Below are 22,967 nucleotides of genomic sequence, written 5' to 3'. Positions count from 1 at the left end.
TTTAATCATTATCAGTTTTGCCAAAGTAGCAAAACTATATAGAAAACTGCACATGACATATTTTATATTTAGTCATTTTGAGCTGTAGAGTTTGATATATAATATGTGCAAGTAGGGTTATTAAAAAATTAGAAACCCATACCAATATTTTTTTTATATTGTATTTTAACGTCAATATCGTCAATATCTCTAGTAATTAGGTTTAAAAATGTAATTATATCGATTGAAAAGTTCATTTGAATATAATGAAATCTAAAAACAAAAACGAAAAAAAAAATAGAAATAAAAGCTGACAAAACATTCAAAAGGAGTGGGTAGAAGCATAAGCTTAATATGTAATCCCACCCCAGTGATGAGTAATACAATACCTATAACAACAATATTAACCCGTAGTAATACAACAGTAATACAACCCAGCATATTAGTAATACCTGTATAATAATAATGACAATCATAATGGTAATAATGATCATAACAATAACAATAATAAAAAAAAATAAAAAAATAAAAAAAAAATAATAATAATAATAATAATAATAATAATAATTGTTATTATCATTGTAATAACAATAATAATAATAATAATAATAATAATAATATAATTGTTATTATTATTGTAATAACAATAATGATGATAATAATGATAATAATAATAATGACAATAATAATCACAATAATAATAATAATAATAATAATAATAATAATAATGAAAATAATAATAAAAATAATAATAATGACAATAATAATAATATCAGTGTTCTATGTATATATGTTCTGTAGACCGTCATGCTGAATCTGCGACAGCGCTTATTATTTTATAGGATAAAAATTTCTGTAAGTGTGAAATTTCTTTTTTTTTTATTTCTGTGAGTTTTATTGTTTATAAACTAAAAGTTAAAAATGTCTCGTTTGCACTGAGCTGCTGTTTGCCGGGAATAAACCGACAATACAAGACCGATCTGGTCAAAGCAAAGTAATATTGGAATATCTTAAACTTTACCTGCCCGCATGATGTCATCATCTTCATCATCTTCATCATCGTCATCCTCAGCCTCCTCTTCATCAGCTAAGGGTTCTGCTTCTACATCTTTTAGCTCGTCCTTATCTTCATCAGAGTCAAATGTCTCAATAAATATCGTTTCCTCTTCATCCTCAAGAGGAAGCTCTAGAGAGCTTGTGTCGATATCGTCATCTTCATCAGTGTCATCTTCATCAATTGTCTCATAGGAGAAATCATCGCTGAGGACGGTGTCTCCAACGAATTCTTCATCAAGTTTCAGAGAAATGTCATCTTCATCTCCGTCACCCAGAACTCCACTGTCTGAGCTGACATAGGGAGGAATGTCCTCTTCATCCTCATCCTCTTCCTTTGTTTCATCAGCTTCATCCTCATCCTCACCAAAGAGATCCTCAGTGGCATCGTGAGGTTTGTCCAGATCATCTTCATCTTCAGCACCTTTGTCAAAGTCATCTTCGTCTTCATCTTCATCATCTGCGAAGTGTTCAGAGGATGCCACCGAAAGGTCATCATCCTCAGCATCATCATCATCATCATCGCCGTCTTCAGCTAGTTTTAGGTCTTCCTTCAGGTCTTCCTCATCATCATCATCAGCAAGTAGAGGAGAAAGATCTTCCTCTTCCACCGGTTTATCATCATCATCATCCTCATCCTCACTAGCAACTGCAGGAGGAAGATCAAGACCCACGTCATCATCAGCAACGACGTCTTCTTCATCGATGTCTTCGTCACTGGACAGAGGTGCTGAATCCCGGATGTCTGAGGTGTCAGTAAACGCATCATCGCTGGTTGTATCTTCATCATCTTCTTGAGATTTGACATCATCTTCATCAGGCAGAGTTCCATCTTCATCGCTGTCTTTGAAGTCAGCAGGTACGTCGGACTCAGAGTCAAGAGCCAGAGCCAACTCTTCATCCTCAGAGGTGGAAGAAGGTTCAGGAGAAACTTCATCATCATCATCATCATCAGCTGCAGGTTCCTCGGAGGATTCTTCATCATCATCATCATCATCTGCTGCAGGTTCCTCGGAGGATTCTTCATCATCATCATCATCATGCTCTTCAGCAGCTTCTAGTTTCTCTTCTTTTTCATCCTCATCATCCTCTTCGTCTTTGTCTCCAACTTCCTCTGCTGCTTCCTCTGTCAGTTTATCTTCATCATCATCATCGTCTTTGGGTTCTGGTGCAGCTGACTCGGGTTCTTTCTCATCTTCATCAGTTTCCTCCTCTTCCTCAGCTGCTTTAACCTCAGTTTCATCCTCTTCCTCCTCTTCATCATCTTGCTCCTCTTTCTCCTTCACCTCTTCTTCTACCTCTTCATCATCCTCTTCCTCTGCCTCTGTTTTCTCCTCCTCTGCCTCCTCTTCCTCTTTGACTTCTGCCTCTTCCTCCTCTTCCTCCCCAGTCTCTTCAGTCCCTCCTTCCTCCTCCTCTCTGCCCTCCTCCTCTTCATCTTCCTCATCTTCTTCCTTTTCCTCCTCCTCATCTCCTTCCTCCTCTTCCTCCTTTTCTTCCTCCTCCACCTCTTCAACTCCTCCTTCCTCCTCCTCTTTCTTCTCCTCTTCCTCTCCTGCCTCCTCTTCCTTTTGCTCTCCTTCTTCTTCCTCCTCTTCCTCCTCTTCATCTTCTGCTTCACCCCCCTTTTCCTCCTCTTCTTCCTCATCATCTCCAGTCTCCTCCTCCTCCACTCCTCCTGCTTCCTCCTCCTTTTCCTCCTCCTCATCATCTTCCTCTCCTTCCTTTTCTACCTTTCCTTCCTCCTCATTATCAGCTTTTCCTTCTGCCTCCTCCTCCTGTTCTTCAACTCCTGCTTCTTCCTCCTCCTCCTCCTCCTCCTCCTCCACTTCTTCTTCAAGTCCTGCTTCCTCCTCCTCCTCCTCCTCCACTTCTTCTTCAAGTCCTGCTTCCTCCTCCTCCTCCTCCTCCTCCACTTCTTCTTCAAGTCCTGCTTCCTCCTCCTCCTCCTCCTCCTCCTCCACTTCTTCTTCAAGTCCTGCTTCCTCCTCCTCCTCCTCCACTTCTTCTTCAAGTCCTGCTTCCTCCTCCTCCTCCTCCTCCTCCACTTCTTCTTCAACTCCTGCTTCTTCCTCCTCCTCCTCCTCCTCCACTTCTTCTTCAAGTCCTGCTTCCTCCTCCTCCTCCTCCTCCTCCTCCTCCACTTCTTCTTCAACTCCTGCTTCCTCCTCCTCCTCCTCTTCTTCCTCTTCAACTCCTCCTGCATCTTCTTCTTCTTCACCTTCTTCTTCTGTTTCCTCATCATCATCTACTCCTTCATCTTCTTCCTCTTCCTCCTCATATTCTTCCTCCTCATACTCTTCCTCATATTCTTCATCATATTCTTCATAATATTCGTCATCATATTCCTCTTCATACTCTTCATCATATTCCTCTTCTTCCTCTTCAAGTTGTTCTTCCTCTTCTGCTAATCCCTCCTCCTCCTCCTCCTCTTCAACCAAAACCTCTGCTTCATCTCCTTTTTCCTCCTCCTCCTCCTCTCCTTGCTCCTCCTCCTCCTCTCCCTGCTCCTCCTCCTCCTCTACAACTTCAATCGCTGGCGGTGTTGTTTTTCCGTGCATTCCAACAACTGTGTGAAAACAAGAATAATCTGAAATCAGCAACATAGAAAATCATTTGGGATCAATATTTATACTAAAACAGCAACTTTAAGAATTTGACTTTTTTTTTTACAGCTATCCAATAAACCGATGTTGTCCAGCTCTTAATTTACTATTCCAATATCAACAGCTTGTCAGACATCTGGGTTTTCTGAGGTATTTTTCAGGTTCCACCAGAGGGTGCCAGAGGAACCTTTTCTGGAGGGTGATGTTTTTCCCACAGGTGTGCTGGCCTGCACACCTGTGGAGGATTTGTGATCAACTACCCAGCACTATATCTGGAGCTGACTGCCAGTCCTTGTGGTAAAACCTAAACCCTCCAGTGATTTCTTGTGTAGTCTTGCTTTCTTGAGAAACTTTAAGAATTCTTGTTTTTTTCCCAGAATCCCACATCTTGGATTCCCCTGAGCTCCCCGTGGTTTTCTCCCAGCGGTCAATCATCTCCAGCAATTATTTCTTCAATAACCAACAACCTGGAATTTTCTTCACTGGCAATCCTCTGGATCTGGTAATCCTGGTGCTGCCTGTCCGCCCTCCATCGAAAAGACCCTCACAGGCTCCCACTACCAACACCAGTCTTCTCAGATCACCTGACACCACCCTAATTCACTGCAACTCCAAACAAAGAACCCAGCCTTCGGATCTTCAGGAACCACACCCCTTCATTCTCCAATAAAACTTATTCTAATTCTCCATAATTGCTTGATTTTGCATGTGGGTCAAACATCATCACATCATGACACCAATAACAATATTTTTGGATCAATTTGTACCAAACAAATATGTCAGGAAAACAATACATGACATTTTTATTTAGTCATTTTGAGTTAGAGGAGATGCTGCTGTAGAGTTTGATATATAATACATACACGATGTGTAAAAGTTCTGTCATTAAAAAAAAGTACAAAATTATGCCAATCATTTCTGATATTGGATCTTCATGTTAATATCAGACGATAATAACGATATCCTGAAAGCTTGGATGTCCTTGGACAAGACACTGAACCCATGTTGTCTCTTCATGTGTCTATCTGGGCATGAATGTGTGTGATCAAGCAAAAAGCACTTGGTGAATAAAATGTAGGAGTGTGTGAATGTGACTGAGAGTTAAAATTCTTTGTGAAGACACTAGAAAAGCACCATATAGGTAAAAAGTCTGTTTATTTTAATAAAAAACTGTGAAAACTGTTATGGAGCGCTCCCTGAATCAGTGTCTCACACGTTATAACATCCAGCTCAACAATGCCTTCTGGCAAACTAAAGGGTTTGTTTTTTTTTTAATTCACACCAAACTTTCTGAGGCATCTCAGGATAATATATTCTCACTATTAGCATATCCTGGAAGATACCTCACGGTTTCATTAGAGTAAAATAATATTGAATGATTAGAACAGGATCAGGATTTTGCTTCCTGGTTTCCTCTTTTATTTGTAGTTTGTTCCTGTTTGGACTTCGTCTGTGTTCATTAGTTCACCTGACTTTATTTGTTTCCCCTCAGTTTTGTTTTTCTTTTCCCTTTCCAGCATTTAGGTCCACACTTCTACTACACCGTGACAAACAGGAGGTTTTGCGATACTGAATCGTGTGTGCAGATTTCACACACTGGGCTGTGATTGGTTCGTTCTCCAGCAGCTCACTGTGGACAGCGTGTAAAACCTCAACCGTTTGCACTCATTTAATGTAACCCTGAGTTTGTTGCGGTTGTCTGCCATTTTTTTGTCATTCTCTTTTCTCATGTTTTGGCAGATAAATGAAGTCTTGAGTTCATCCTTTGATTTAGTTTATAATAGAAAGTAGAATATCTGTAAGTGAATAAAGTATTTTTTTACTTCTCTGTCTTGCTGTAGTTACACCTTCTGCTCTGCTCACACAGCTTTTTTTGGATTCGAACCCACTTTGAAATCATTTCTAACTCAGTCTAGAATGATGAAGCTCTCAGTCAGCTCCACTCTGGTAAAGAAAATTAATAAAAACACCACATCATCATCATTCACTGGTGTTTCCAGGTCATACGGAAAATGGACAACTGCTGAATCTTGTTGGTTTTAATTTCTTTCTTATTAAAGAACAAGTTTATTGAAATTTGTGTGGCAGAGTTCGTTTTTCTATCATTGTAATGAAAATGTCTCTGCGTTTTAGATGGACTGGCAACCTGCTCAGCGTTGACAACTGCCTAAAAATAGCTGATTTTCATTTTATAAGCAGATAGACCTTAAAAACATTGTTCAGAGAATCCCAATATCCTTTCAGTGAGTGAATATGAGTCATTTTAACAGTGTTCACAGTAAAGATAAAAATGTTTTTGGTAACAATAACTAATCGCTTATAAAACATAAAGAAATAAACCATGCATGCAAGCAAAAGGCAGCCAGTTAACAGACCTTTACTTCTTGATGGTAGAAATTCTCCTGCATGGAAGATATAAACATTTTAAGCTACAAAAGTTAATATTCACATATACTGAAGTGAAAAAACATTCCAGATACTATTTAACACTTTAATGTGGGATTAAAAGCTTAGTATCAGCAGGTAAGATTGGTAATTAGTTAAAATTCACAACATGCTGTTGGGAAAACTTATATTACAGCAGCTACAACAAACCAAACACGCTGGTTTTAAGTTGTTTCATTTCCTTTTGTTGACTGTTTTAGTGGACTGTTACAGGGTGGGGTTCAGGAATCACCACTTATTATCAAAGTTTAATTAAAGCTGGGCGAAGTAATGTTGATATGAAAGCGGCGCCCTGTCTTGGCTCCTTCCCTTCTGGTGATGCTCCGTGCGTGATGAGAGTTTTTTTTTCTCCCCTCTGCCAAGGAGGTTGATTTTACCGGCGTCTATCTGTTTATCTGTTTGTGTTCAAGATAACTCAAAAAGTAATGGATGGATTTAAATGAAATTTTCAGGAGTTGTTGGAAATGTGAAAAAGAAGAACTGATTTAATTCTGGTAGTGATCCGGATCACTGTTTTGTTCCAGGAATTTTTTAAATGCCGTGGCGGAGGTTTGCACTCTCCGAATGCTTTTCTAGTTCGCAGCTTTTTCCACCAACCATTTTCTCTTTCTCCACTGTTTAGCAGGAGGAGGCAAATAAACCGAGCCGGGTCGGGAAATCCTTCCTGTTTTTTATCAGCCATGTTTGCCTTCCGAGTTTCTTTTTCACTAATTTGTATTTTCATCCTAACACACTATTTATATGCAGGGTGTGGCTATCAGGTATGCACTGCTGGAGGGGGAGGAGGGGAGCCGGGAGAAGAAGCTTACAAAAAAAAAAGAAATGAACAACTCCAATTCGGCCCCAACATTTGGATTAGTCAGAGTTTTTACAGATTCACAGTAAACTGAGGGGTGTAACTATATTTCTTATTGTTCATGATTACAAAATGTACAGACTACTATCAGGACCAGGAACCACTTCACCCAGAGTAAAATATGTCTCTGAGCAAGATTACCTCCCCCAGCTTTAATATACACATTTACAGAAATATGTTGATCGAATACCTTTTGTTTTCTTACTCTTCACCTTCACCTTCTCCTCCTCATCCTCTTCTAACCATCTTGAATCTTTGAGATGGTTCATAAATATTAATAATCTACCACAACATAAACAGTTTGTGCCTTTATCTTTTCACTTGTCACCATTAAGTCAGTGTTTTTTTAATAGACCATGCAGTTTCTGCACTTTCAACTAATCCAAGACTAATTCCAAAGTTTTATCTATTCTAATAATAATAATAATCATAATAATAATAATAAAAACTTTTTTTACTGGGGCTTAAAACAGGACCAAGAAAACCTCATATCAACAATAAGAAATAACTTGAAACACGACGTCCTCATTCATTTAAAATGACAAAAAACAAGAAGACAAAATTAAACAAAATGAAGAAAGTATGTGGAAACACTGAGTCCACCTTTCTGGGTTCTTTGGGAAATAATGAAGTTTGAGCCAAAAGCTGCAAATCAAATGCACCTCATTACCTGATCATACGCAGGTGTGTGTGGGCACCTCTATAAAAGCAGCAGTGCCATGAGTTCACTGCTCTGAGTAAGAGGTGTGTTCATACGATGATGAGAAGGAACAAACGAAACAAACAGAAAACTCTACACAATAAGGAGTGATTATCTGAGCAACTGTTTCCCTTCAGCCTGCAGGAGTTTATGTCCAAAACATTTAATCATCATTCTGCAGTCAGAAACATCAAGTGGAAAACTTTCAAGAAAGCTGCCAAGACTGCACATTCCTGCAAGTTCAATGTAAGTTCATGTTTAATCAAACTGCCAACAGGCTGAAAGCTGCAGCTCAGACTCTGCCCACCTCAGAACAATACATGCCCGAGTTCCTGAGCAGGCAGTTCTGGAAAGACTAAAACATGTTTTTAGAGGGGAAGAAACCAAAGAACATGGCAGCACCACTTAGGTTTAAAAAGCTCCATCAGAGCAAACCACAAGGCGTCTTTATTTATGTCCTAAATGCAAAATATTACAGTTGAGTTTGTATTTTATTTTCATATGACTGTAAAAGCTGTTGCGGCTTGCAGTGGTGGTGTTTCTTTGACCATCTTATGAGGAATTTAGTTTTTAGTCAGATCAACATGTGGCAAACTGTGGCAAACATATTTCTGGCAGCAGACTGCGTTTCATTCAGAGCTCATTGTGAACTCTCATGAAGATGACATGCACAACAACATATACAGCATGAAAAAGACATTTAAGTGCTGCAAACATGGCATTTTTCATGGAAACTTGTTCAGAAGCAACAAGAATACAAACCTTTTTTCCTCACTGCATATAAATTTCCTGGACAGAGAGGAAGAGAGTAAATGTAATGTCACCACATGTCAACCTATCGCAGTATTTCTAACATGTTCACTGTGGAAAACACTGCAGTTATAGCTGAGCTGCTGAGAGTACCTTCGTCTTCATCAGGAGCAATCAAGTTGGCAGCAAAGCTTAATACAGCAGAGATCATGTTTGTTGATTCGTCCACAGCGTCGTTCACCGCCTTCATGGGATCTGAGCTGATCTTGCTGAGACCTCCTGCCACAGTGAACAGAAATGCAAGCACATAAACGCACCACGTCCTTTAGACACGCTTTAATTTAGTTCTTTTTCTGGATGTTCGAAACCAAGACCAATAAATCCACATTCAGTTTTGCTAGTTGAGTTTATGTGGACATTTCCTCAAAGCTGTAATCATTCAGGATTGAGGAAATGTTGGAAAATATCAAATAAATGATGGAGGATTAAGCTGGGATAAGGTTACAGGGACTGAAGCCGAGGTATCAATTTTAGGAACTGATTGGTGTCCAGTTAGAATATTGGAAATAAAGGAAACCCATTTCCCAGTTTAACCACCTAAAGGGGCATTTTGTTGCGCATACTGCTATATGCAAAGCTTTTGCAAACAAATTTTTACCCTCATTCATCAATTTTTAAAAACTTTCTTTGAATAATTCACCCAAAATATATATATATATATATATATTTTTTTTATCATTATATAAATTCCTGAACAGTGCATTTAGAGATTTCATAAAATTTCACGTGTATGTATATTTGATGAAAGAGGGTCTCTGTTCCTTCTAAACATTTTCTATGGTTCTTTATTCTCAGTACTTTAACTATAGGCAGTAAACAGATTTTTACCTTAGTTTTTTTACAAGGCAAAATAAGCAAATATGTACAAAAGAAAGTAGAAGTGCAGCTATAAACTACTTTTACAAAAGCTAAAACTTATCTTTAAATGTTTTCAAATACTTGAGCTGCTTTTGACACAGGAATATGCAGTTGGAGATGGAAAGACGATGCACATTGCAAGCAAAGAGGAAACTTTTCACTGATGTTCATCTGAACATTTGAAGTCCTGTCAGCATGAAGGCGTCACCAGACAGAAAACAGCTTGTAACGCAGCATCCTACTAGTCTACAGATCTTAACTAGCAGTCTTCTGAAAGCTGGAAGCGAATGATTGCAGCATTAGTAGTTTTAATCAGCATCTTTAGGGAAGCTTGTGGTTGGAGCAGTTAGTAGCAGACAAGGTGCCTTGCCTCTACGCCCTGAATCCTTTAAAACCTTCCTGATGACAGGAGGTGGTTGACCTGGTTGGATGAAAAACAGTGGCAGTAAGCAAACAACGATCCCATCACTGTAAGATTTCATGTTTTGTTTTTTTTTTAAATCCAGTGACAAAATAAATTTAAAGGACTATTTTATTTTTCTTAAATCATGAAACCATTGATTTGTTTCCATTTGATATTTTCTGATTTAAATTGCAACCATTGGAAGACGACTGCTTCAGCTCAGCCTTGTGAGAAATAGTCCAATATACATGCTTGTCCATAAATGGTTCACAAAACAGGCTTCAAACCCCTGACATGAAATCAGACCAATGTCTAGTGGAAGAGAGCACCACGTAACAGGAACCATGACCAGTGAGCTTTAAGGTTTCTTGTCTTTAAATGTTTCTTTTTCTTTACACTACTGTTGTATTTTATAACATCTAAACCCAGTTCTGTACTAATAACTCCTGGCCAAATCAGGATGGAAGTGACAGAGAAATATTAGTGCAAATTAAAAATTAAGGTAATAATTAAAAGCCTGTTTAGGGTGGATCTTGAATGAAGGAATGAATGAAAAATACTTTTGAATTTTAGTTGAATTTTCAATTTGAACTTCAATTTGTATTTCAATTGAATCAAACCATCAATGTCCTGCTTGACTGTCCAATATGGCTCCTAATAATAATTGTTTTATGAATAGAAGTTTTTTAAAAATGGACATGAAGCACAGTGAACAAAATATATGTCCACAAAAAGAACTCTTCCTGCCAGGAGCGTGTCTGTCAGCCATAGATTTGTATGCATAATCATGGTCCCAGTAATATCTGAGTCCAGGCCACCTGGTGGCGAGCTGGGTGGGAAAGTTTTCACTCCATTTAAAACAGGCAACAAGCTGGGACATCAGCAGGATGACCAGAGTTTTCCTTTTAACCACATGGGTGGAAGAAACAAATCAGTCTTTCTGCAGTTAAACCTAGAAACTTAAAAGATCATGTTGATGTATGGCTTTAATTGAAGTTCAGTATATAACTTTACATCAGGATGATTCCTAGCATGTTTAGTATGATTTTGTTTCTTTTGAGCGGCTCTCTGCTGTAAACTTAAGTTCTAATCTAACCTGCTATGTTATGTTTAATATTTGTTAAGAAACCCTTCGATGGACACTCTTGAACTTTACAGTTTACAACCTGAAAGAAATGTCTACAAAATTATGGCTTTGTTAATAAGTTTAAAAAATTATAATCAGTTTTTATCCGAACAGATAAACCCTTCTTTGTTTTGGGAAGGCTTCTTTCAGCAAAACTAATTGGTTCAAAGTTTTTTTTTAACATAATGATCAAATATAAAACTGAAAGTTAGAAAAGAAATAAAGATAGTGTTGTTTTTTTCTTGTTTCTGTACATTTCTTAAATAAATCTTGTTTTTGTTGAGACTACAATAAGGATTTTGTTGTCAAACTTAGCAACTGTTGACAATATTGCATGAATAATAATAAAAAATAAGAATATTTATTACATTTTATTTGTTGGGCGCCTTTCTAGGCACTCAACGTCGCCTTACATCACACATGATGGATGAAGAATGCAGGTGTGTGACAGGAGGTGTGTAATGTTAATACTGTTGGACAGTTTTGGAGCCTTTTTTGTGAATATATTTATTGTTGTATGGACAAATACGGGCATGAGTCAGGAAATGTGTCAGGGTTGGTATTGCTCTGGCATCACAATGTCTTGTCAGAATTTTTATTAGATTTATTTAAGAATCATTCAGACTTTAGGAAGTCAAAGATGAATGGATTAAGCTGTGAATGACACAGTTAGAAAACTTAGTATCGGTGTGCAACGCTTAATGTTAATTAATTTTAGTGATTCTGCAGAAACATACTGAATGGAAATCTAACTTTTATCAAAGGAAGTGATGTTCTATTCCAGTGTGTCAACAAAGGCCCTTCACGGAGAAAATAAGTAAAACAAAAACATAAAAAAAATACAACAATGATGACAGAAATATTTAAAACATCAGACTGAGAAGAAGCCACCTCTAGATTTCTGTGCATCATTACGTCAGTTTGTCTGTTGAGTCATTATCAGCATAATGTTGGCTAAAGGTTGCAGTTTTCAAGCCGACTTAATTTTCATCTAAATGTAGAATAAATGGGCTTCACATCTTGGTGAGAAGTATCGATGGACAGAAAGCGTACCTGAAATGGTCTTGTAGTCTGTCAGATCAAACATAATAACAAAAACACACGACCAGGTTATGATGAGTGCCAGAACCAGGATCCAGGCCAGCGGTGAGCTGAAAGTAGAGTACAGGTCTTCTGTGAAACTTTTCTTGGACCCCCGCGCGAGAAGTGACCCAGCTTCTCCGGCCTTGCTGTCGATGACCATGGTGGTCGTCACTGACGACCGCGCTGAGGAAGAAAATGCGAGAACGTGGTCAGAAAACTTCACAGAAATGTTGACATTGAACTTTGGACGTTGTTGGTCTTGTGTAGACGTGTTCAGAAGACACTGATGTGATAAGAAGTGTGTCCAAGTCCAGTCCTGCAGAGCTGCTGTCCTGCAACCTTTACATGCATCCGTTCTTTAGAATCCAGCCATCTCCAGATGCAGCCATGTGTGTTTTAATACTGATGCTACAATAATGCTTCGACCGTACTATATCCATACTAATATCTAAACCAGGGGTCTCAAACTCTAGCCTGGCATGCCAGACTGGAGTGCTCTATATAGTCATTACAGAGCGACTCGGTCTGGAGTCCCTCCCCTTCACATCGGTCTGAAACAAACCGACCCATCTGATTGTCCTCTTCACCAAGGGCTGCCCCTGCTCTGACTGCATGGCTGTTGCTGTGTGGGCTGTCCCTGTCTGGTGGGTCAGGATCCAGCGCTGCAGCCTTACAGTTGTGGCGTGGGTCCTGTCTGCCCGGACCCGGTGGCCCCCATCGTGATGGCCTGGGTGGTCTTGGGTGGGGGTAGCCCTTTGTGTAGAGGCTCCCTGAGGATATCTCCTTATCTGGTGCACATCTGGTACACATGTACCTGGCCATTCATCTTCTTTTAACTATTATAGGGCTAATAGGGCATGGGTGAGGATGGTTGTTTTTATCTATTTTGATGTAAATTGTTTTATTATGTAAAGCACTTTGTATTGTTTTTAAGCAAGAAAAGTGCTATACAAATAAAGTTTGATTTGATTGGTTGGTCTGAACAGACTCCTGCCTCTTGCATTGCGTCACTACTTATTCTTCAAGCCCGGACATAGCAGGAGTTTCTCTTGATTAGGTTTAAAAAGCAACACGGAGTTGCCAATAATGGCGTGTAGCCTCAGGTTTTTACACCAAAAACCACGCAGGTCATTTATGTCTTCTGTCCTGCACGCCATGTTTCTTTTCTTCTGTTGCGTTCGCTCCACTGAACACGGACATTGTAGGCTACCGCTTTACTGACATCACGTCCGCCATTTTTCTTATTGGTTCACCCCGCGCTTGTTTGTTCCGCCGTAGAAATCCGTTGATACGAGTGAGTCCCCAGACTCTAAGATGATACAGCGAGAGCTTGCCAGGCTACTCAAACTCCTCCTCGGGGGCTGCATTCTTGCAAGTTGTCATTGTTTTCCTGCTCCAACACATCTGACGTAAATTAATAGATCATTGTGAAGAAGTTGACAAGAAGCTGTTTGATCCATTGATTTGATTTGTTTTTGTCCAATCAAGTATCCAGGTTTATAATTCAGTTTGGGATTTGGGTCGACATTTTACTCAATGAGAAATGATTCTGATTGGCTGTTTAGGATGGTGAATACGTTCTGGTGGGTGCATTTTCATGCATCTGCCTTAAATGTTTTTTATTTAAAGATAAATGAACAAACTATTCAATGTGTTACATCATATTTGGTCTGGATGCATGTAAGTGAGAACAATATTGGACAGAAAAGGCTGATCTAATGATCGAACTTTAGTGCTAATATTTTTGTCTTTTTTAGGTGGAGACTGCAGTTCCCATCCACACTGCCAGTTGTGTCCTCTCGGCATATTGGGAGATGGATGTCGTCTTCCTGGTGAGTTCAAGTGCTACTCTTTTTTTCAATACTTTACTTTCATTCACTGCATCCAAACTAAAGCTCAGACAATAAAGTGTATCTGGGAGCCACAAGATGGTTTGCTTTTGACTCGGTTTACTCAGCCTTCAATACATGTATGCCAGATTTCATCCTACAGAATGTGAGTCAGATACTATAAATGGTCGGCGTTATGAGGGTTTATAAATTCTTTGAAAAGACCGTTAACGGTATCTTTGTTTACACACACATCAATGTTCCACTGTTATCCTGATGAAGAGGTTCCTTTGACTCCGACGCTGCCATGTAAACTGCTTTTTCTGTACTGTAGCCCAAATAGGACATATTAAGCAACATTCTGGTAAAGTTGTGTGGAAAATGCTAACTTTAACTGCATTCTGAATACATGAAAACACCTTAAGATCTTCCACCATGCAGTTAAGCAAAGTTTAGTACAGAACAGGAGGGCTGCAGGATGAAGAAGCACTTTTTATGTGACAGACGTCCTGGTGAGCAATGGGGCATTTTTCTGAACAATGTGACTGTAATCAAATCAAACTTTTAACAACATAAAGTGCTTTGCATGACATAACAAAGTCATACAGATTAAAAATAAAGCAACACAAGGACAGAGAGCAACAACCCCCTGCCCTCCAAAAAACCACGACCCTATAACTACAGTCTCTTTAACTGAATGTCGGTACAACAACTAAGAAAAATAAAATATAAAATTAAATAACAAACATCTGACTTTACACTGATGTGAGGACGTCATATTTTTTGGATCCATCCACACCAGGCAGCAGCACCCCAATGCTCATAGGGACCACTGCCATGGCAACCACCCAGCACCCAGATTAAGGCAGACCAGGGTCTACCCCACAGCCGTAAAGCTGCAGTGATGGACCCCCTGCCACCTTAACAGGAGCAATCACCATGGCAACAATTCCCAGACCAAGCAGGCAGCGCCCCCATCATGAAGGATCTCCATGAGGAAACACTGGAGTTCAAACAAAAGTTAGATAACCTTGAGAAGAACAAATAAGAGCAACAATAACACATGTAAAAGACTGGTTTCCTGCAACTTGGAGCCCTCTGGATCTGTCCCAGACTCTAGGAGGGGTGGGGTTGCATTTGCATGATTATCTAACATAGCTCATCTCTAATATATATAGTAAACACACATCCATGCATGTGGGAGTACAGACACACCCCCATACACCCACACCTCTGCACACATACATACCTAGTTACACAACTACTCTCCCACACACATACATACACGTTAACACACACCCACATCCCTGTACATGTACCGGCTGCTGCTCTGTTTGTAGTTACTTACTGATTTTATTCAGGATATCTGTTGGGCTTTCTTCGAAATTTTAGATACTTGATTCTCTAAGAATGTAAAAGATGATTTTCTGTAGAGACGTGACAGTTGCTGTGGCTTGTTTTCTACTTTTTGGTCAGTTTGTTTTCTTCTTTCCCTCTTTTCTTTCTCTTATTCTTTTTTGTCTATTTTCCTCCATCTCTTTCCATCATCCTTTCTCTCTATGATCTCTTTTTTTTCCGGTCCATTCCAGCAGTTATAAGCTGAAATACCAGACTTATGAAATGAGTAATAAAATAAAGAATAAAGTTTAAGAACCAAGGGGAGCCTTATTATGCACGGGCTCCTCTTGGAAAAGTAAATGTGTTCAGCACAACACAGCATCATTCTACTGTTAGGATGCTGGACAGGACATGTTTTTTAAAAAAAAAAACAAAAAAAAAAAAAAAACATAAAAATAATGTAATTAAAAGAAAAGATGAAATAACATGAAATGAATTTTAAAAAATCAAAATAAAAAAAAAGGATCAAATATAAATTCAGTTAAATACTAAAAAGGTGGGTCTTGAGCCTCTTTTTAAATCCATCTACAGTCTCTGCAGCCCAGCGGCTCTCCGGACTGTTCCACAGTCAAGCCTCATAATAATGGGAAGACTTAAGATGCCTGTAAAGATGCCAGTAGCATGTAAACATCAACATTACTGGCACCTTCAAAGAAAATAAACACCACTGGAAAGTTGTTATTCAGATTGAGGTCAGTTATCTGAATGTTGCTGTTCACAAAAAAAAATCCAGCTTGAGAACAAAAACAAATCAATTTTTTCATGTTCCCAACAAGTGACTCATTCAGTCTCATGAAGCTGGTTTTGGTGGAGTTAATGTCGCTGTGGGTGTGTTAGAGGAACTCGGACCACCTGTTGACTCTCTTCAGCTCACTGCTGGCAGCTACTGATGGTTACTCTCTTACTGCTGACTCAGACAGCTTAGCAGCCCAGTAAACACACACACACACACACACACACACACACACACACACACACACACACACACACACACACACACACACACACACACACACACTCTGTGTCTGTCTAATCTGAGCCCACTGATTCCAACTGGATATAATGTACAAGTGGTCGTAATGTGAAGAGGCTTTTGTGGGAAGAACGTGATTCTCCTGCATGGCTGCTGTGAGATTATGAAAGTTTAGCTTTATGTTGTGTCCTCAGCTGCATTTTAGAGGTTTTTACTTGAAGTTATTTTAAGTTATTTTAAGTCCAAACCTGCTTTTTTTTCCTCTTCAGCTGGAATTGATCATGATTTTAAGTTTTTATTGGTTATTTTCTTTTCTTTCTTGTTTTACTTTAAGTTATGCTTCTTATTATCTACTGTTTTAATGTCTGTAAAGCACTTAATCACTCTGTTGTTGAACTGTGCTGTACAGATACACTTGCCTTGCCTCACTGAAAAATTACCAGTGTAGTTAACCATTCGTGTTTCTCAACCAGTACCAGGCAATACCTTCAACAACAAGTGTGGATATTCTAGAAATGGTCAAACCTTTACTATTCAGAGCTAAATTATAAATGGTGACTGAATTAATTGCATTTTTTCTACTTTTGCTTAAGATTAATGGCACATCAGTCAATCCTTCCTGTAAATAAAGTTCAAATTTAGCATATTTTGTATAACTTTAGACACGTTCATCATGCAAAGCAATGCTTGAGAAAAGAACATAAAGGTCAGAACTGCAACAGATAGCCTACATTTGAAGCATATTTAACAAAAAGAAATGAAATGTCACAAATGCTTGGAAGAATTCTATCAACCCCATTTTCTCCTATTCTCCTACTTGCAGCCTATCCCAGCAATCATTGGCTGAGAGGCAGGGTTCACCATGGTCAGGTCGCCAGGAAGAAATCTTATACTGATGATATTTTCTTGTGTTTTATAAGACAAAGAAAAGATTATATGTCATGTTAAATGGTTTAGGTTATTGATCCTCAACCCTGGTCCTGGAGGGCCGGTGTCCTGCAGGTTTCCAAGTGTCCCTGTGGCAACACACCTGATTCAAATCAATGTGTATTCAGCAGACACGTGCAGAGCTTGTCTGAGTCTGAGTCAGATGTGTTCCAGCAGAGAAAAATAGTTTCCTTAATCAAGCACAAGGAAAAAAAAATCACCTTTTTTCTGTCTTTAAAATGTCATTTACTTTTTTTAATCTTCCCCTTAGACCTTCTGCCAAGTCAGTCGTCCTCAGTTTACCGTCGCTTTTTAACTGTAAAAGGTTTGATCAGCCATCCATGCAGGATTCCTCCTTTTATGGCTGACCTATCTCCATCCTGCCAAGAATTTTTCTCCTCTCGATCCGACTATTTATGCCTGCTCAGCTCAGACCAGTAATACAGAGCAAGTGGCTGCTTGTACAGCGATAGGAAGTGAAAACATTTGCAGAACAAACCACAGCAGAGACCTGAGCAACCTGGATGGTTGAAGGTGGAGGGGTTATTAATCAGGCTGGAGATTTAAAGGAAGGTTTCATTATCTCCAGATGAGTGAATTTACTGTAGTGGAAGTGAGACTTTCTGCATTTCACCCTGAAACACTTCTATTTTGAATGTTATTTATATTGACTGCACTATGTTATGGTTGTACTCAGGCACGTCTGTTGGGTGTATTAACTAATGTAATGAATGTAATGACTTTTATAATAATGATTGCTTAATAATGAAATGATTTTTACAATGTTTTATTTTGTAATTTCAGGGAACATCTGTTAGGGGACAACAGATGGAAATTAGCCTATGGCCATAATCCGGCTTGTTTACGTCTGCAAACTGTACATGACGTTCAATAACGGGCATTGTCCCTTTTAAATAAAAATAAATTGAAATTGAATTGGATTCATACATTAAGATACATGATTAATGTTCAGCTTTAATCTGATTTTCACAATGTTTCAGTCTGTCATTGTAAGATGGAGAAAAAAGTGTTATAGTGTAGATTTTTCCAAAGGCTTTGATCTGGCAGATTGATCAGACATCATTATTACAGGAGTATTTATATTACCTATATATATACATATTACCATGATTAGCAACTTCCATAAACTCTCCTTTGGACACACTTCAATTTCAATCATTGCTTTTCATGAAATAATATAAATTTTATCATTTGAGCTTTGAACTGTACCTTAAAACAAAATGCAGCTTTTCTTATTATTTATATTTAGTGAATTTCTGTGGGCAACAATTGTGAAAATCCCTCCTTCAGGAGTTTAACAATGTCAGTCATCAGCGGGAGGTAAAAGACATCTCTAGAATGGCACACACGAGTATTAAAAGAAATTTGATAATACTGTAGAGCATTATAAGGGTTTTTTTATATTTTTTATTTCTTATGATAAAAAGAAGTTCTTAAAATAATTTTAGATTATATACATCTATCGCAGCTCGTCTTAGCATGTGGACTCGACCTAGTTCATCCACTTTGAATGTATTAAAACTTTATATTTGCTAACAATCTTTACAACAGCGCAAAGCTCCGCCAAGCACAATGTTAAAGAATCTTTTAAAAAGTTCCTGGATCCAAACGGTGATCTGGATCACCACCAAAATTGAATCAGTTCTTCCTTTTCACATTTCCAACAACTCCAGAAACTTTTAATGAAAATCTGTGTATAACTTTTTGAGTTATCTTGAACACAAACAGGTGGTAAAAACATAACCTCCTTGCCAGATGTAATAATCCTGTAATATCCGGAAAGTAATTATATATCAGTGGATATGCACCCCATCTAATTTTATTGGCCTTCATGGTTACAGTTATGCTTTATTTCAGGTTTATCTGGTTGGTTGCAGGTAGATGTTGAATAATTTCAGCTTAGCTTCTACAGTTTACTAAACCAAATAAAAATGTCTGCCATGCCAACACATCACCACATAGCTGCTTCAGCTCAGCGGACTCCTGCAAATTTAATCATTTATGATTTCAATAAATTCAAATATTCCTCCCACTTTAGGCACTTTTACTGCTTATATCAAAATAAAATAATCTTGCAGTTAATTAATGACTCATGACTATTGCAACATATTCTTATTGAAGAGAAACTTTTACATGATTTGCTGTTCAGCTAATTGCATTAAGGGACAGAACTATAAATATGACCTGTTAATGCAGGAGGAAAATCAGTCATGCACTTCTCAGCTCACTTTTAATTCTTTTGGTTTAAATTTAAGATGCTCTGCCATTATTTCAATATTTTGAACTGCTGACTTCTTCTCGATGGCAAAGTTCCCCAAACCTCAGAGATGCCTGCTTAGAGATGTCGGCTCAAACCGTCTGCCGGGCCAAAATAACAAAGTTTAAATAAAACCAAATGCTGTATAAAACTTCACACTATCAGCAGGTTTTAATGTCTAAAAAGCAACTTCAGAGTCTGCAGACAACTCTGAAGTCCTAAAAGTGTATTCAACCTGCCAAATTAACTCTATATTTTCAATGCGTTTTACTGGTCTGTAATTTGGTTTAAAATAAGACGTATGCACACATAATATAATCATACAGACTCTCATTTTTCATTTGTATGATGGAAAAGTTCCATCATTCGATGTCAGCTGATGAGCTTCTTTGCTACCAGAGGCTCAGCATTAATGTTTACTGCTCCTATTAAACACATCAAAAGCATATCTTAAAGGTGCATTACAAAGAGCAGATACATGATAGCAGCATATTTTTAGATTCTAAAGATCATTTTCTGACTGACTTCAGGGTCAAGACTTAAACATGCATTTCCATGCTAGAACTTCATGAGAAACATATTTCATGTAATGTGTTTATTGAAATGAAAGTTATGAGTGGGGTTACTTTACCTTCACCCGATTCAGCCATAGCTCCACAGTCGGATTTATTTCCACTGTTAATCCTTTCTGCACATTGTTGCCATGAAAACAAACGTCATGAATATCCTCAAACTTCTGTGCACGGTTTAATCCCACTGATTAGTTCCAGTTTCAGAAGGACCAGTCCTGAGAGGAGGTGGAAAATTTAAACCCTTTAGCCACTGGGGGGGGGACCCTACTGCTCCTTTTCCACTCTCTGGACTTCAATGTGGACCTTATGTTTCAGAAGTCAAAAACTCTAACTGTGTCCAAGTTATTCCATTCAATGACTTGCTTCCCAGTGGATGAAGTGGGGAAGACAAAGACCAAGTTTAGATGGTCAGGTGGCGTCTCTGCCCTTTGCCTGGTTGGAGCTGGGGTTGTAGATAGAGCAGCCCCCCCTTTACAGGCTCAGACAGAATTAGATCGACCAGGAGGACTGACGGACGAAGGGAAAAGGGATGAGAGATTGGGAGTGAGAGCTTCCAAGTAACTTTATCCCACCAGCCAGTGTTGCTGCTGAAATCACATGGTCACAGTGTGGACGGTGGCTTCACACTCAACATACATGTCCAGATTCTTCATGCTTTCATCCTGATGATAAAAATCTGTCTTTCTAGTTGTCAGTGTGAAGAATAATCAGTTGTCTGGTGTAAAAGTGGACCTAATTAGGTGTTGTTACAGTCATGTCATGTTTCTAAGCCTCATGCGCAGAGTTATTTTTAGGAGCTCGCTGCTGCTGGTATTCTGCTTCGCCTTTTTAGGCCAGAGGCGTGACCTTAACATTGCACCCACCCACTTCCCCCAGTGCTCTCTAATCCATCTCCTCTCGACATCCACTGGTCTGTGCAGAGCTGTCATCAAGCGGTGGGGTTCAGAATGGCTGAGATGTCCCCATTTAGAGGAAATCTGCTTTGTTGTTCTTTGCAAAACATGACATGAATGTTTTTATGCTCTTATGACAGCATGTTGCTTTTGTGTTTGTCCTTTTGACTCCTGATTATCAAAATGTTTGGCTTGGTTACTCGAATGAAATGGTTGCTTCTGGTAATTTTGGTAAATCTGTCCATTTATGTAATGTTAGATCTCAAGAAATCAGAAAAAAATGAGAGGAAGAGTTTAATGTAAAAGGTGTAAGAACAGGAAAAATGAACAGGCAGTTAGACTGTGACTTCATGTATGTTAAGTTTTTATTATTGCTATTATTTTATTATTAAATTATTGCTGCATTTGCTTTTATAAACAGAAGATAAAGATAGCATGTTTATTTAGGCATATTAAACACAGAAATTAACAATTATAATACAAAGACAGGGTCACCAGGGTCACCTATAGGGAACGGGAGGGGGGAATGCAAGCAAGCTCTTAAATCTGACCAGACAACCCCCCCCCCCCCCCCCCCCCCCAGGTTTCACCTCCAAAAATGAACATCGAATTTCAACAAACATTTGCGTAAACTTTTAAATAAGTAACCCTTATTTTTGCTTTTTAGCATGAAGTATACAGATACAAAGTACAGCATCCCTCCATCTGCTTTGCCTCTTCAAACTGTTATTTTTTTACAAATAGGATGTAAAAATTATGGAAAAAGAAAAAAACAGATTGACTGTGCAACGTTAAGCGCCAATAATGCAAAACACAAATATAAAATGTGTGACTTCTTGTCCTCAGTGACGTTTCAGTGTGCAGAAGTCATGAGTCACACATAATGCAGGATAATCAGAAGTAAACAATTGTTAAAAATCGTATTTTTCCATTAGATATCCACCTAAACCTGTCCAGGGTGTACCTGCCTCTCGGCCACTGACTCCTGGGAGAGGCTCCAGAGACAGCGGTTAAGAAAATGGATGGATTGATATGCGCTTATTTAATAATCAGATGATTATTTCCAAACATCTAGACAGTCTTTGTTTGTGGTTTTTTGTAGACCAAGTTCTTATTTGCGTGTGCCACTCTTTCTTAAGCTGTACAAGCGAGAGGAAATTTATAAAATGACTTAAGTAAAATATGACATGATCATGACAGGAATGTGTGACAACAAAAAGCATTTTTTCCTTAAATAAACTACAAATATATCAATCATACAAAGATGAAAACACGAATACCTAATTTGTGTTCATTAACAATCACCAGATGTTCTGGTATCAATATAGATTATTTTTAAAATAAAAAAAACAGCTGTTGTAGAAATTACTTTTTATAAAAATGTCTTTTGATATGTGACATTACCAAGACTTAAACTTTGAGCGTTAGATGACATGATGAATGTTATCTAAAAAACACATTTTCATAGTGAGCAGAAATCCCGACATCATCATGAAAATGATGATTCTGTTTGTGTCTGCAGTTATAAAATGTATTAACTTCAACAGCAGAAGACACATTTTGTTTTTGCCTTAAGACGGAGAGCTCTAAAATGTTTTTGTACACTGGATCTTCTTCATCCCTGTGTGCCTGTGGAAAATCACAAGATGCACCATAAGACATGTCAGCACAGTTTTTCTACGTACCATCTCATTTTTATCTCCCCTAAATACAGTTATATACAGATGAATAAAAACATAGTTTTTGCTCAGTCAGGTAAAACTTGTATCATCACTTTCATATTTATTATATAAACTCACATCTCTGTCCGTGTTCTCCATCTGCGTTGTGTTCCCTGAAAGCAAAAGACTGAGACTTGACTTAAGCTTCAACAATAACATGCAGGTTTATCATAACTTTTTATATCTATAAATTTAATCTTGTAAAAGTTCTCACTTCTCCTTTTAATCCAGATGCTGACTGCAACAACAGCTGCCAGGAGAGCTGAAAAAGCCGCAGTCACAATAACATAGAGCCACAACCATAACCAAGCTGCAAAGAATGACAGAGGATCATAAGTCAGAAACGGTTACTGCACAACAAAAACATTTGAAGCAACAACGCACTGAAACAGAGGAAACGTCACCCGCAGCCGAGTGGTTTAGACCCCCGTTTCTCAAATCGGGGTACCCGTACCCC

General features: G+C 38.5%; 1 protein-coding gene across 1 annotated transcript in view; it reads right to left on the bottom strand.

The window, feature by feature from the left end:
- Positions 1-20,407, bottom strand: part of LOC306767649 (uncharacterized protein) — a 39,968-nt gene extending 19,561 nt beyond the window's left edge. The window contains exons 1-8 of the mRNA XM_079255723.1: positions 19,956-20,407; positions 11,890-12,102; positions 9,678-9,728; positions 8,543-8,668; positions 8,402-8,428; positions 6,014-6,040; positions 3,060-3,601; positions 1,001-2,849 (exon numbers count right to left, since the gene is read on the bottom strand). Coding sequence (XP_079111849.1) covers positions 1,001-2,849; positions 3,060-3,601; positions 6,014-6,040; positions 8,402-8,428; positions 8,543-8,668; positions 9,678-9,728; positions 11,890-12,102; positions 19,956-19,974 — 2,854 coding nt within the window. The 5' untranslated portion in view covers positions 19,975-20,407. The remainder of the gene's footprint in view (positions 1-1,000; positions 2,850-3,059; positions 3,602-6,013; positions 6,041-8,401; positions 8,429-8,542; positions 8,669-9,677; positions 9,729-11,889; positions 12,103-19,955) is intronic.
- Between the last annotated feature and the right edge of the window lie 2,560 nt (positions 20,408-22,967).

The sequence above is a fragment of the Telmatherina bonti genome (assembly GCF_933228915.1).
Source record: "Telmatherina bonti genome assembly, chromosome: 16".
NCBI lineage: Eukaryota > Metazoa > Chordata > Actinopteri > Atheriniformes > Telmatherinidae > Telmatherina > Telmatherina bonti.
The sequence above is the reverse complement of the archived record's forward strand: the minus strand, read 5'-3'. Positions and strand labels throughout refer to the sequence as shown.